This window comes from Mustela lutreola, chromosome 10, assembly GCF_030435805.1.
Source record: "Mustela lutreola isolate mMusLut2 chromosome 10, mMusLut2.pri, whole genome shotgun sequence".
NCBI lineage: Eukaryota > Metazoa > Chordata > Mammalia > Carnivora > Mustelidae > Mustela > Mustela lutreola.
The window spans coordinates 16288853-16299434 of NC_081299.1; the positions used below are offsets into that span (position 1 = coordinate 16288853).

The window sequence follows — 10582 nt, forward strand, 5'->3', positions numbered from 1 at the left end:
GAAGCCTGAGACATGCGTGATCTTAGCAATTAACACGTACCCTGTTCTTTCTAGTTTATCCTCTGCTTTCTCTTCCATGATCGCAAATGAGCCCCCCAGTGCCCTGTGCTGTCTACAGCACAGGTGTCCTTATAGTCCCATCATCTAGCAGAGGAAATTGGGGCTCCCCTGGGTCCTCTTGGTGGAGAATATTTTGGCCCCCTTTCGAGACCTCAGGAATCAAATTCACTGATGAGTGACAGAGCCAGAAAATGAGTCACGGTTTCTGACTCCAAATCCAGTGCTCAGGCCCCAGGCCAGCCATGTTCTCATGTCAGGGAGGAACGCCCATGTCTGCCGGAGGGGATCGCAAGGCTGGGGGACCTTGGCACGCAAGCCACCGGTTGTGGCCATTCTCCCAGCACAGCCTGTTCCCAACAACTGCTGAGCTGGTGAAACCAAACCGGCCAACCACCCTCCCCATTTACAGTAAAGCCCTCCAGATTGCAGAAACGGGACCTGAAACTGCCTGGGTGGGCCAAGAGTAGAGGGTGCTGTCCTGCTGGGCCCAGGGGAGGGGGCCGTCAGGGGAAGGCCCTTCCTGTCTCTGGGGACTGGAACTTCCGCTTCAGCCTGAGAGCAGCAGGCGCCTAGGTCCTGGTCCCACTGCTGCCCAGCCCAGCGGCATCACCGGACTCCAGGTTCCCAGGTGAGGTTGGGGCTTGGTGCCTGGGGGGAGCAGCAGCAGGACCCATATGGCAGAGGGTAATGAGTTCCAAAGGGGACCCCTTGCGTCCCCTGCCTCACAGCCACCAGGGGCAAATAACTGTGTGGATCCCTGGGCCCAACCCCTGACCCCGGGGAGTCAAACTCCCTGGGGGCGCGCTTGGGGGTCTACGGCTAGCCCTGAGTGATGGGAGGCACCCACATAAGAGCTTTGGAGTCGGTAAGACTCGAGCTGAGTCCCGCTTCTGTCTCTTAGATGCCGGTGACCTGGGGTGAGGCAGGAAACCTCTCTCAGCTTGGACCCTCTCTGGGAATAATAGAACATTCTAGGGGCACTGAGAGCCCCAAAGGAGGTCAGGCTTGACCTGGTTCGGGATATGTCAGAGGCAGAGATGAAATTAGAACCCAGGTCCCCCTCCGCCTAGCCCAGCATTTCTCCAACACCTACCTTCTCTCATTTCCTCCCCGTCTGCTAAGAAAACTCAGCCTGACTCTTTCAAGGAACAAATTTGACTCGTAGGGGGAGTGGCGAGCAGTGAGTAGTTAGCCCTGAGTGAAGCGAACCCTGTTTGTCAAGGAGGGGGTGGGACCACACACCCCACGAGAGACCGCGTTCCTCTCAGACTCCATCTCACGGAATCCTCTGCCCTGACAGGTAAAATTAGCTTAAGAGGTCCAGGGAGGTTAAGGTCCTTGCCTGAGGTCATGCAGTGAGCGGGCAGCCAAGGGGCAGTGTAAGTCCAGTTGGCCTGATTCCAAGCTGGGGGCGGGGAAGGGACTGTTGGGGGCTGGAAGGATTTGGGAGAACTGCTGACACGGAAAAGATGTGAGGGGCAAGGCTGGCGGTGGTGACACATGGCGGGGAGAGGGATCAGACCAGGTGAGTCCTAGGTCCTTGCCCAGATCTGAGACTCAGTGGCCCCTGAGATGAGCCAGAACCCGGATCTTCCCCTCTCCCTCCACCCTACTTCCTGCTTCCCCAGCAAGCCTGAGTCTCATGGTGGGTCTGGGACCACTGCCCTCATGCCCCGCCCCCGTCAGATTAGAGCTCTCCACCCCTGCGCGACATCCCCCTGAGACCTCCTTTCCCCGAGCCCCATCTCCCAAAGGGGCTGGATTCTGTTTTATACTTTTCCAACCATCCTCTATCATATCCGGGGGTTCGTAGATGATGGGGATAATACAGAAACAGCTACTATTCGTTCAGCCTTTCCTCCATGCCAGGTCCTACCTCATCCGTCCTCCCGCGAATCCTACGTGCCAGAGGTTAGTATTATCCCCATTTCGTGGAAGGGGAAACACGCCAGAGAGAAGCGATTTGCCTGAGGCCCTTACCTGGGAGAGGCAGAGGACTGAGTGGGTCCCTGGCAGTCATCAGGGGTCCCTCACCACCGCCCCTGACACAGACCCTGCTACAGCAGCAGGAGCAGTAAGGACAGACGCCTCCACTGAGTGCCATACCCCGCGCTGCTCCAAATGCCACCATACTTAGCCCCATCAGCCCGTCTGGCTCCGAAGCCCACGTTCGAACCACCAGGCTCAGCAGCCTCTTAACAGAACATGCTGTGAGGTTGAAGATGCAAAAGACATGGGTAGGAATCCCAGCCCCAAAGTGGCCTTGTGACCTTGATGGGGGTCCCACCCTCTCAAATACCCAGTCTCCCCATCTGGAGAAGGAGAAAGCCGGGTGCCTCCCTGGGGGTGGATGGGGGCTGTGTGGAGGACCACATGCAATGAGACAGCGGCATGTATCATGTTTGGCCCAGAGCCTGGCTAAGTGCCCAATGTGTGGGTTACTGAAGTGGTCCAATCCGTCATGCTGTAAAACCTCCAGGAAGAATGGGAACTGGTCTCATGCAAAGATAAACAATTTAGGTTTAATTTTTATTATGTGAATGACCATCAATTTTTTAAAAGATTTATTTATTTTAGAGAGAGAGAGTAAGCATGAGCAGGAGGGGCAGAGGGAGAGGGAGAGAGAATCTCAAGCAGACTCCACACTGAGCCCAGAGCCTGACATGGGCTCACAACTCCAAGATCACAATCTGAGCCAAAACCAAGAGTCAGGTGCCTAACCGACAGCACCACCCAGGTGCCCCTGTCCCCTCAATTTTGTAAAGCAACAGTGGATCTGATGAGTTTTAAGTTCCCTTCTGTCTTGAGAATTGATGCTATGGGGGGTTGGCTGTGCTGACCAGATCAAGACAGCACAGTTCTTCCTAGTTCTCTGGGATTCAGAAGGGGCCAGTGTTTCCCTCCTCCCCCAGCCTTTGGAGGGACCTGAGGATATTTCATCTGCAGAGATGGCCTGCTGTGCCAGCAGGCATACTGGCTTGAGAGGCAGACAGGCCTGGGTTTGAGTACTGGCTATAGTCCTTTCTGTATGACCCTGAGCAAGTGTTGCGGCCTCCCAGAGCCACCAGGTCCTCTTTGGTATAAAAATAACAGCTTCCTCCAGGCTGTGCTCTGAGGGTGTAAAGTGGCCCGCTCTGGAAACAGCACTGGCTCCCTGAACTCAGAAGCTCTCTTGAATGAGAACGCTTGCAAGAAAATCCAAAGCCAGAGAACCACAGCTCTGACGTCCGGTTCCGCTGACCCCTCATGCCCCTCCAGCCACACTGGCCTCCCTACAGGGTCCTCGATGCTCCAGGAGCTGTCCTGCCTCTGGGTCTTTGCCCCTGCTTCCTTTCCTCCTGGAACATTCTTGCCCCAGTCCTTGCTGAACCTCCAGCTGTCAGCCCGAACACCCCTCCCAGAGATGCCGCCTGCCCACTCCCAACCCAGAAAACCATCCACCTGCCCCTCAACCCCCGTGGCTCTCCCTCTCCCTCCCAGCACCCCTGCGTTTCCTGCAGAGCACTCTGCAGACTCTCCCTGCTTCCATGGACTTCTCTGTTGACCTGGTTATCATCCGCCTTCTCCTAAGGCTGCCAGCTCCATGCAAGCAGGAGCCTTTGCTGTGTCACCCCAGCACCCTGCACAGGGTCTGGCTTGGTGGAAAGGACACACTCAGTGAGTATGGGAAGGAGTGAATGAATGATGGCACACATGGTGCAAGTCGCCCTGGCAATAACCCACTCCATCTTCTTGTCCTCCCGCAGGCGGTAGCTGAGACGGAGTGGTGATGACGGCCCCGAGGGGCTGCGTTCTGGTGCTGCTGCTGCTCCTGAGTCTGTCGGGCGCCTCCTGGGCCCAGAGCAGCTGTACTGGACACGCGGCCATCCCTGGCATCCCGGGCATCCCTGGTGCACCAGGCTCTAACGGCAAACCTGGGACCCCAGGGACAAAGGGAGAGAAAGGTACTGCCCGCTTTGGGGGATACATTCGTGTCGTTGAGCAAGGCCCCATCTCCTGCCTCCCCGGTCACAGCGGCTGACCCAAGAGATCGCAAAAGCACTTGCAAATCCATCAGCTTGCCAAGCACCCCCTTCTCCTCCGCCCCGCAATGACTTTGAGAAGAGGGAATTCCGATTCCCGTTTTACAGCCCGGAAAACTGATGTCCAGAAGGACTACTGAATTGCCTGAGGGAGCCACGTCCATATCGAGGCTGAGATCAGACCGTGGCTCTCTCACCCCTAAGTCCAGGCAGACAGAGAGCTCCGCGGCAGACACGCACTCCCGGGCTGCCTCCCGGTGGGGTGGCTTCCCCTCCCTGAAATGCAGTTTCTTTACCTATAACATGTGGGCAGATTCTTTTCAGGGTTGTCACAGGGTTCAAATGAGACTTCCCCCCAAGAAAACCCCCTGGAAAATGTTCGTTTGTTCGTTCATTTAACCAAAACCAACTTTTGTCCTCACACAATCCCCAAGTGACCCTCGAAATCCCACAAAGTATCCTCATGAGCCCATTTTACAGCGGAGGAAGCTGAGCCCCAGAGAGTGTGACTCCATCAAGGGCACATGACTAATAATGGCAGATGTCGCAGGACATCTGTCTGTCCCCTGGGCCCATGCTCTCAGCCACGATACTCTGCCCCTTCCCTGGAAAAGAGGTTTTGTCTCGCACTGTGCCAGACAGACGGGTAGCGGCCACATGGAGGGCATGAGAAGGTTTCCAAGATTCAGTTCTAGGCTCCAGTGAAAGGAATGTCGGGATTGATTAAAGATGTCTACCCTGAGGGGGGAGTGAGGAGGGAGAGTATGTGGGCTGAAAATTCATTCTCCGGCTCCAGGCTGGAACAGGGGAGCCTGTATGAGCTGGTGAGGACAGCAGGCCCAGCACCCTCCCTAAGGAGACACCACTGTCCACTCCTTGGGTGTCAGGTCCCATTGCTACGGGGAAAGCGGGGCTGGGAGGAGACCACCCCCCCTTCCACACACAGCAAGCTGGGGCCCAGAGAGGAGCAGGGACATGGCAGAAGTTACACAGCCACGCTCCTGGACTCCTAGCCCGGGGGCTCCTTCTTTGGGTACTCAGCGATCCCTGGCCCATCATGTCTCTTGTCTCTGCTTTTCCAGGGCTGCCAGGGCTGGCTGGAGACCATGGCGAGTTTGGGGAGAAGGGAGACCCAGGGATGCCTGGGAAACCAGGCAAAGTAGGCCCCAAGGGCCCCATTGGTCCCAAAGGTTCCCCAGGCCCCCCCGGACCCCGTGGCCCCAAGGGCGAGTCAGGGGACTATAGGGCCACACAGAAAATCGCCTTCTCTGCCACGAGGACCATCAACAGCGTCCTGCGGCGGGAGCAGCCCATCCGCTTCGACCACGTGATCACCAACGAGAACCGCAACTACGAACCCCGCAGCGGCAAGTTCACCTGCACCGTGCCCGGCATCTACTACTTCGCCTACCACGCCAGCTCGCGAGGGAACCTGTGCGTGAACCTCATCCGGGGCCGGGAGCGCATGGAGAAGGTGGTCACCTTCTGCGACTACGCCCAGAACACCTTCCAGGTCACCACGGGCGGTGTGGTCCTCAAGCTGAGCGAGGGGGAGAACGTGTTTCTGCAGGCCACAGACAAGAACGCCCTGCTGGGCTTGGAAGGTGCCAATAGCATCTTCTCTGGGTTCTTGCTCTTCCCAGACGCAGAGGTGTGAGCTGTGGGGCTGGCTGGCTCCCTCCCCATCCCTTACCCCTGCCAGCAAGGCTCACTTGGACCCCCATCCCCACCCCCACCAGACCGAAACGCACAGTAGGGCTCCGTGGATGTTGCTGAAGGAATGAGCAAATAAACTTTCCAAGGCCAAAGGACAGTGGTCTAATTCAACTTTGTCCCCCAATATCTAGCACACAGTAGGTGCTCTGAAGTGCTGCTTGAACGCTGGTTGAATGAATGAATGAGTGAATGAGCTCTGAAAGCAAAAACTCCATCTGTTAGAAGGTGAATGGAGAACCAGACTGCCCAGCTCTGTGACAGCCACACAGTGGGAGATGGGGAGGGAACACCGGCTACTGAGCACCTACCGTGTTCCAAGCGCTGGATTAGACCCTTTCATTGTCTCATTAAGCCTCACACTCATGGGGGGAGATAGGGTACATCATGCCCAGTTTATAGAGAAGACTGAGGATCAAGCGGACGAAGGGATTGTCCTTCATTCCACAGGGAGAACTGGGTCGGCCCACTGATGACTTGAGACCCCTTTCAAGGCAATGTACTGAGGCTGGACACTACAAAGGTTGTTTTGTTTGTTTGTTTTTGTTTTTGTTTTTTAAGGTTTTATTTATTTGACAGACAGACAGAGATCACAAGTAGGCAGAGAGGCAGGCAGGGGGCGGGGAGCAGGCTCTCCGCTGATCAGAGAGCCTGATTCCGGGTTCAATCCCAGGACCCTGAGATCATGACCTGAGCCGAAGGCAGAGGCTTAACCCACTGAGCCACCCACACACTACAAAGGTTTTGTCTTTTCTTTTCTTTTCTCTTTTCTTTTCTTTTCTTTCCTTTCCTTTCCTTTCTTTTTTTAAGATTTCTTTTGAATCTTTATTTGAGAGTGAGGGAAAGAGAGCATGCAAGTATGGGGAGGGGCAGAGACAGAGGGAGAGAGAATCTCCAGCAGACCCCAAACTGAGCACGGAGCCTGATGCAGGGCTCCATCCCACAACCCTGAGATGGTGACCTAAGCCAAAATCAAGAGTCAGAGTCTTCATCGACTGGGCCATCCAGGCGCCCCACTTACAGAGTTTTTCTGCTTATAACATCACATCCCCCTGCCCAAGGGATCAAAGGGTCTTCCTGTAACATCTAAACTGACTGTGAAATCAAGACCCTTCCCCTCTTGATTCTCCCCACACGCCCCCCACCGAAATCCTTCCCAGCCTGGCACAAACTTGGCCATCCAGTTAGAACAAACATCACTACCCTGCTCACTAACCTGTTGTGGTTCCCCACGGTCAACTGGATAGACTCCCAGCCCATGAGCCTAGCCCTCCAGGCTCTCCGTGGACTGGACTTCCAGTCTTACCCCCGCCTCTCCTGGACAAGGACTCCACTGGGGACCGCTGGGTCCTCTATCTTCAGGCAAGCTCTGTGCTGCCCCACCTTGATGCCCTTATGCTCACAGCTCCCCTCGGCTCCTACACAGCCCCACTCAAGTCACATCATCTCCCTGTAGCTGGGCCATCCCTGAGCTCGCTCTTCTGGCTCCTCTGATCTCCCCCCGCCCCACTTCTCACATGTGCAGGGCTGAGCACATACAGCCTGCCTCGGGCTTTTCACTCATGCCCAGCCCATCCGCCCAGCTTGGCAAGGCAGGTCTCACCGAACCCCACAGAGCCCAGTGGGCACCACAGCCACTCCATAAAGACCAAGGACACAGGCATAGGACCGTCCACTGTCGCACTCCTCTACCTGCTCGCTGTAGCCCCTCCTTCTAGCGCTAGTCCACCAAGACCAAGGACCGATCCTGACCTGGGGTAGGAGGGATTTAAGGCTCTTTGGAGATGGGCCTGTTTCTCAGGACTCCGTTCACGGGGCATCGCTTCTGGTCTCCTGGGCCTCAGGCCTGGCCTTGACAACCTGCCCCAACCTCAGACTCTCCAACAGGGACCGGCAACCTTTTCTCAACGGGGCTGGGCCTTCTTTTTTGCTGTTCAACCCTTTCCGTACAAAGCATCTGCTTGGTCTTTGACTCAAGGAGTGACCGTTATCACATCACAGTGGAGTTACTGAGCCCCTGTCACTCCGGGTACCTTGTTCATTCAAGTTCCTCCACAAAGCCCAGGAGATGCAAAGTGCTCTCCCCCTTTCACAGCTGAGAATCTGAGGCTCAGAGAGAGCAGATGATTTGCCCAAGGTCACACAGCGGCAGGGACACAGTGAGTGCCGGAGCCTGTGAAGCCACCCCCCTTCCTCCCAAACCCATCAGACCTTGGGCGGGGTTGGGGGGGTGTGGTTCTTGAGCCTTTGCAGTTGGATCTCTCCATACAGGGCTGTACTCCCCGCCCAGGGGCGGACCCGGCTGCAGGTGTCAAGCACACGCAGGGCACCCCCTCTTGCTGCAAGGACCCAGGCACAGCCGGCTGTGGCCCAGAAACCAGCGCTTGTCTCCAGTGGTGCCTCCAGCCCGCTGGTTCTCTCGCAGGACCCACGCTCCCTAAGGCCTGACGCTGCCGCCTTTCCTCCACCGGAACCAGCACCCCCACCCCAGGCAGGACCCTCTTCACAGGGCCCCTTTCGTGCCCTCCTCAGTCAGCTCCCAGATCGGCCAGAAATCCAGGGCTCACTGTGTGTCCCGCCACACTCACCCCGTAAAATACACGTGAGTGTACACAAACGGGAGTACAGGGAAACCCTTCACCTTTATTATTGCTGTTTCCCAGCCAGGGGGGAGGGTTCACCTCGACGGCTCTCTGGGGAGAGGCTTGGGGTTTCAGCACAGGAACCAGGACCAAGATAACGGAGGAGCCCCGAGGCAACCCCTGACAGCTCTCAGGACCGGGCTAGCCCATCACTGCCTCAATGCCCCCTTTTCTCCATTGCGCCCTTCTCCTAGGGAGCAGGATGAGGGTTGAACCTCAGATCTCCTGGCTGGGCCAGCAGTTGGGCTAGGGAAGAGAGGGAAGTGGTTCCCCTCAGGCCTATGACCCCTGACCTCGCACACTCCCCTTGACCCTGATTCCCAGGCCTCCACATGCCAGAGCCCTCTAAGATGCAAGTGACAAAAACCGCTCATACTGACTTAGGAGCAAAGGAGGAACTTCTCAGGAGAGGCCAGAGGTGTCCTACTGGACCCAGGAGCAGGTAGGACAGCCCAGTCTCTGTGGACATAGGATCCAGACATGGGTGACCCCAGTCTAGGGCCATCTGGTCTCCCTTTGAGATGTCTCAGCTCTGAGCTTCTCTCTGCAGGTTGGCCCTCTCGACTATTAAGGCAAGTGGAGGGAAATGCATGTCTCCAAACAACAGTTTTGCCCAACAACTTGGGCCCTTCCCCTCACAGGCGTGACACAGAAACTAATGTCTCCAATTTCCAGATCCCAGCAGAGGGGATCCAACTGGCCCTTTTTGGAGCAGGGATACTGCCCGCCCCATCAGCAGAGGCCCAGAAGGCACAAGCCTGGAGCAATGACAGCAGCTACTGGAAAGCATTTTCTCCTGTGCTGTTGCAATAAGCCTAACGGGTAGATGTTCTCACCGGTGGTTCTCAAACCGCGGGAATGTCACAGTCCCTGGGAGGGCTGGCATTAGCATTGCTTCTGAGCTCCCTTGTCCTGGTGCTGTAGCAGCCTCTCAGGACCACGCTTCAAAAACCGCTGCTCTAGGGGCGCCTGGGTTGCTCAGTGGGTTAAGCCTCTGCCTTCAGCTCAGTTCATGATCCCAGGGTGCTGGGATCGAGCCCCACATCGGGCTCTCTGCTCAGCAGGGAGCCTGCTTCCCTTCCTCTCTCTCTGCCTGCCTTTCTGCCTACTTGTCATCTCTGTCTGTCGAATAAATAAAATAAAAATCTTAAAAAAAAAAAAAAAAAAGAACCGCTGTTCTAATCTTCCTGCTCCTGTTCTATAGATAAGAATGTTGAGGCGCCGGGAGGGGACATTACCTGCCCATGTCACACGGAAGATCTAGAATTTAGATCCAGGCCTATGTAACCCAGCAGTCCTCATATTTAGCTCTATCCCCTTTCCCCAGACCCCAGGGGCCCGCTAAGAAGAGGAAAGGAGGATAATGGACAAAGAAGGCAGGTGGGGGCTGAATGACCCTGCTCCCACAGGGTCTGAGAACTCTCCCGCTCTGAGAACTCACGTTGAGTCCTGTAACCTTTACAATTATGTTCCCTTTTCACAGATGGGAACACTGAGGCACAGAGCAGTTTAGTGACTTGCCCATACTGCACAGTAAGTAATAGAACCGGGATTCAACGCAAGGCAGTTCAGCTCCAGAGGCCACGCTCTCTGCTGCAGGGGGTGCAAAGCTTCCTGAGGGGTTGTGCCGTGTTGCCCTTAAGAGCACTCACTCTCGAATGGGACAGACCCAAGTTCAAGTCCCACCTGGGCTTCTTGGCAGCTCTGTGGCCCTGGTTTCCTATTTTACCCTCTTACAAACAGCATAGCCACGAGCAGCTGGCTTGCATCCTTGATTCTTCTCTTCCATTAAATGCCAGCAAGCGGATTCCCTAAGGGCAAGTGCGTGCAAACTTTGAAAGCTTTGAAATGCGGTTCCAAATGCAGGGACCAGTGGTGAAGGCTGAGCGTGCCAGGCCAGCTCCAGGTTTGCTGCCACCAGGGGGGAGCAGACACCACAAGAAGGACAGCCTGGAAGAGGGGCTCAGATGGTCTTTGGAACTCTACCTCCCGCTCTCTCTCCTTCCCAAGACCCCCCCCTCCCCCCCGACTCCCAGCCTGCGCTCTGAGCTGCTCAGATGGGGCCAAAGGTCAGCTTTGAAGCCCGAATGTCCTCAAATGTCCTCAAATCGTGGCTCCAGCGTCAGCTGGGAGATGGTTAGAAAG

The 10582-nt window shown here is 56.1% G+C and overlaps 1 protein-coding gene across 4 annotated transcripts; it reads left to right on the plus strand.

The window, feature by feature from the left end:
• The first annotated feature begins 529 nt into the window (after positions 1-529).
• Positions 530-5890, plus strand: C1QB (complement C1q B chain). Of its 4 annotated transcripts, none has more exons than XM_059137020.1 (4): positions 539-688; positions 1226-1360; positions 3807-4004; positions 5165-5890. In XM_059137020.1, the coding sequence occupies exons 3-4, from the start codon at positions 3830-3832 to the stop codon at positions 5737-5739; spliced, it is 750 nt and encodes a 249-aa protein (XP_058993003.1). In that variant the 5' UTR covers positions 539-688; positions 1226-1360; positions 3807-3829; the 3' UTR covers positions 5740-5890. The 4 variants fall into 4 exon arrangements, with proteins under 4 accessions (XP_058993002.1, XP_058993003.1, XP_058993004.1 ...); XM_059137021.1 differs by lacking the exon at positions 1226-1360 and adding an exon at positions 3632-3717 and having other exon boundaries at positions 544-688; XM_059137019.1 differs by lacking the exon at positions 1226-1360 and having other exon boundaries at positions 530-688.
• Positions 5891-10582: the final 4692 nt, after the last annotated feature.

Coding starts and splice junctions, on each gene's coding strand:
- C1QB (XM_059137019.1), top strand. CDS start 3,830: ATGACGGCCCCGAGGGGCTGCGTTCTGGTGCTGCTGCTGCTCCTGAGT. Junction 4,005..5,164: donor AGGGACAAAGGGAGAGAAAG/GTACTGCCCGCT, acceptor CTGCTTTTCCAG/GGCTGCCAGGGCTGGCTGGA.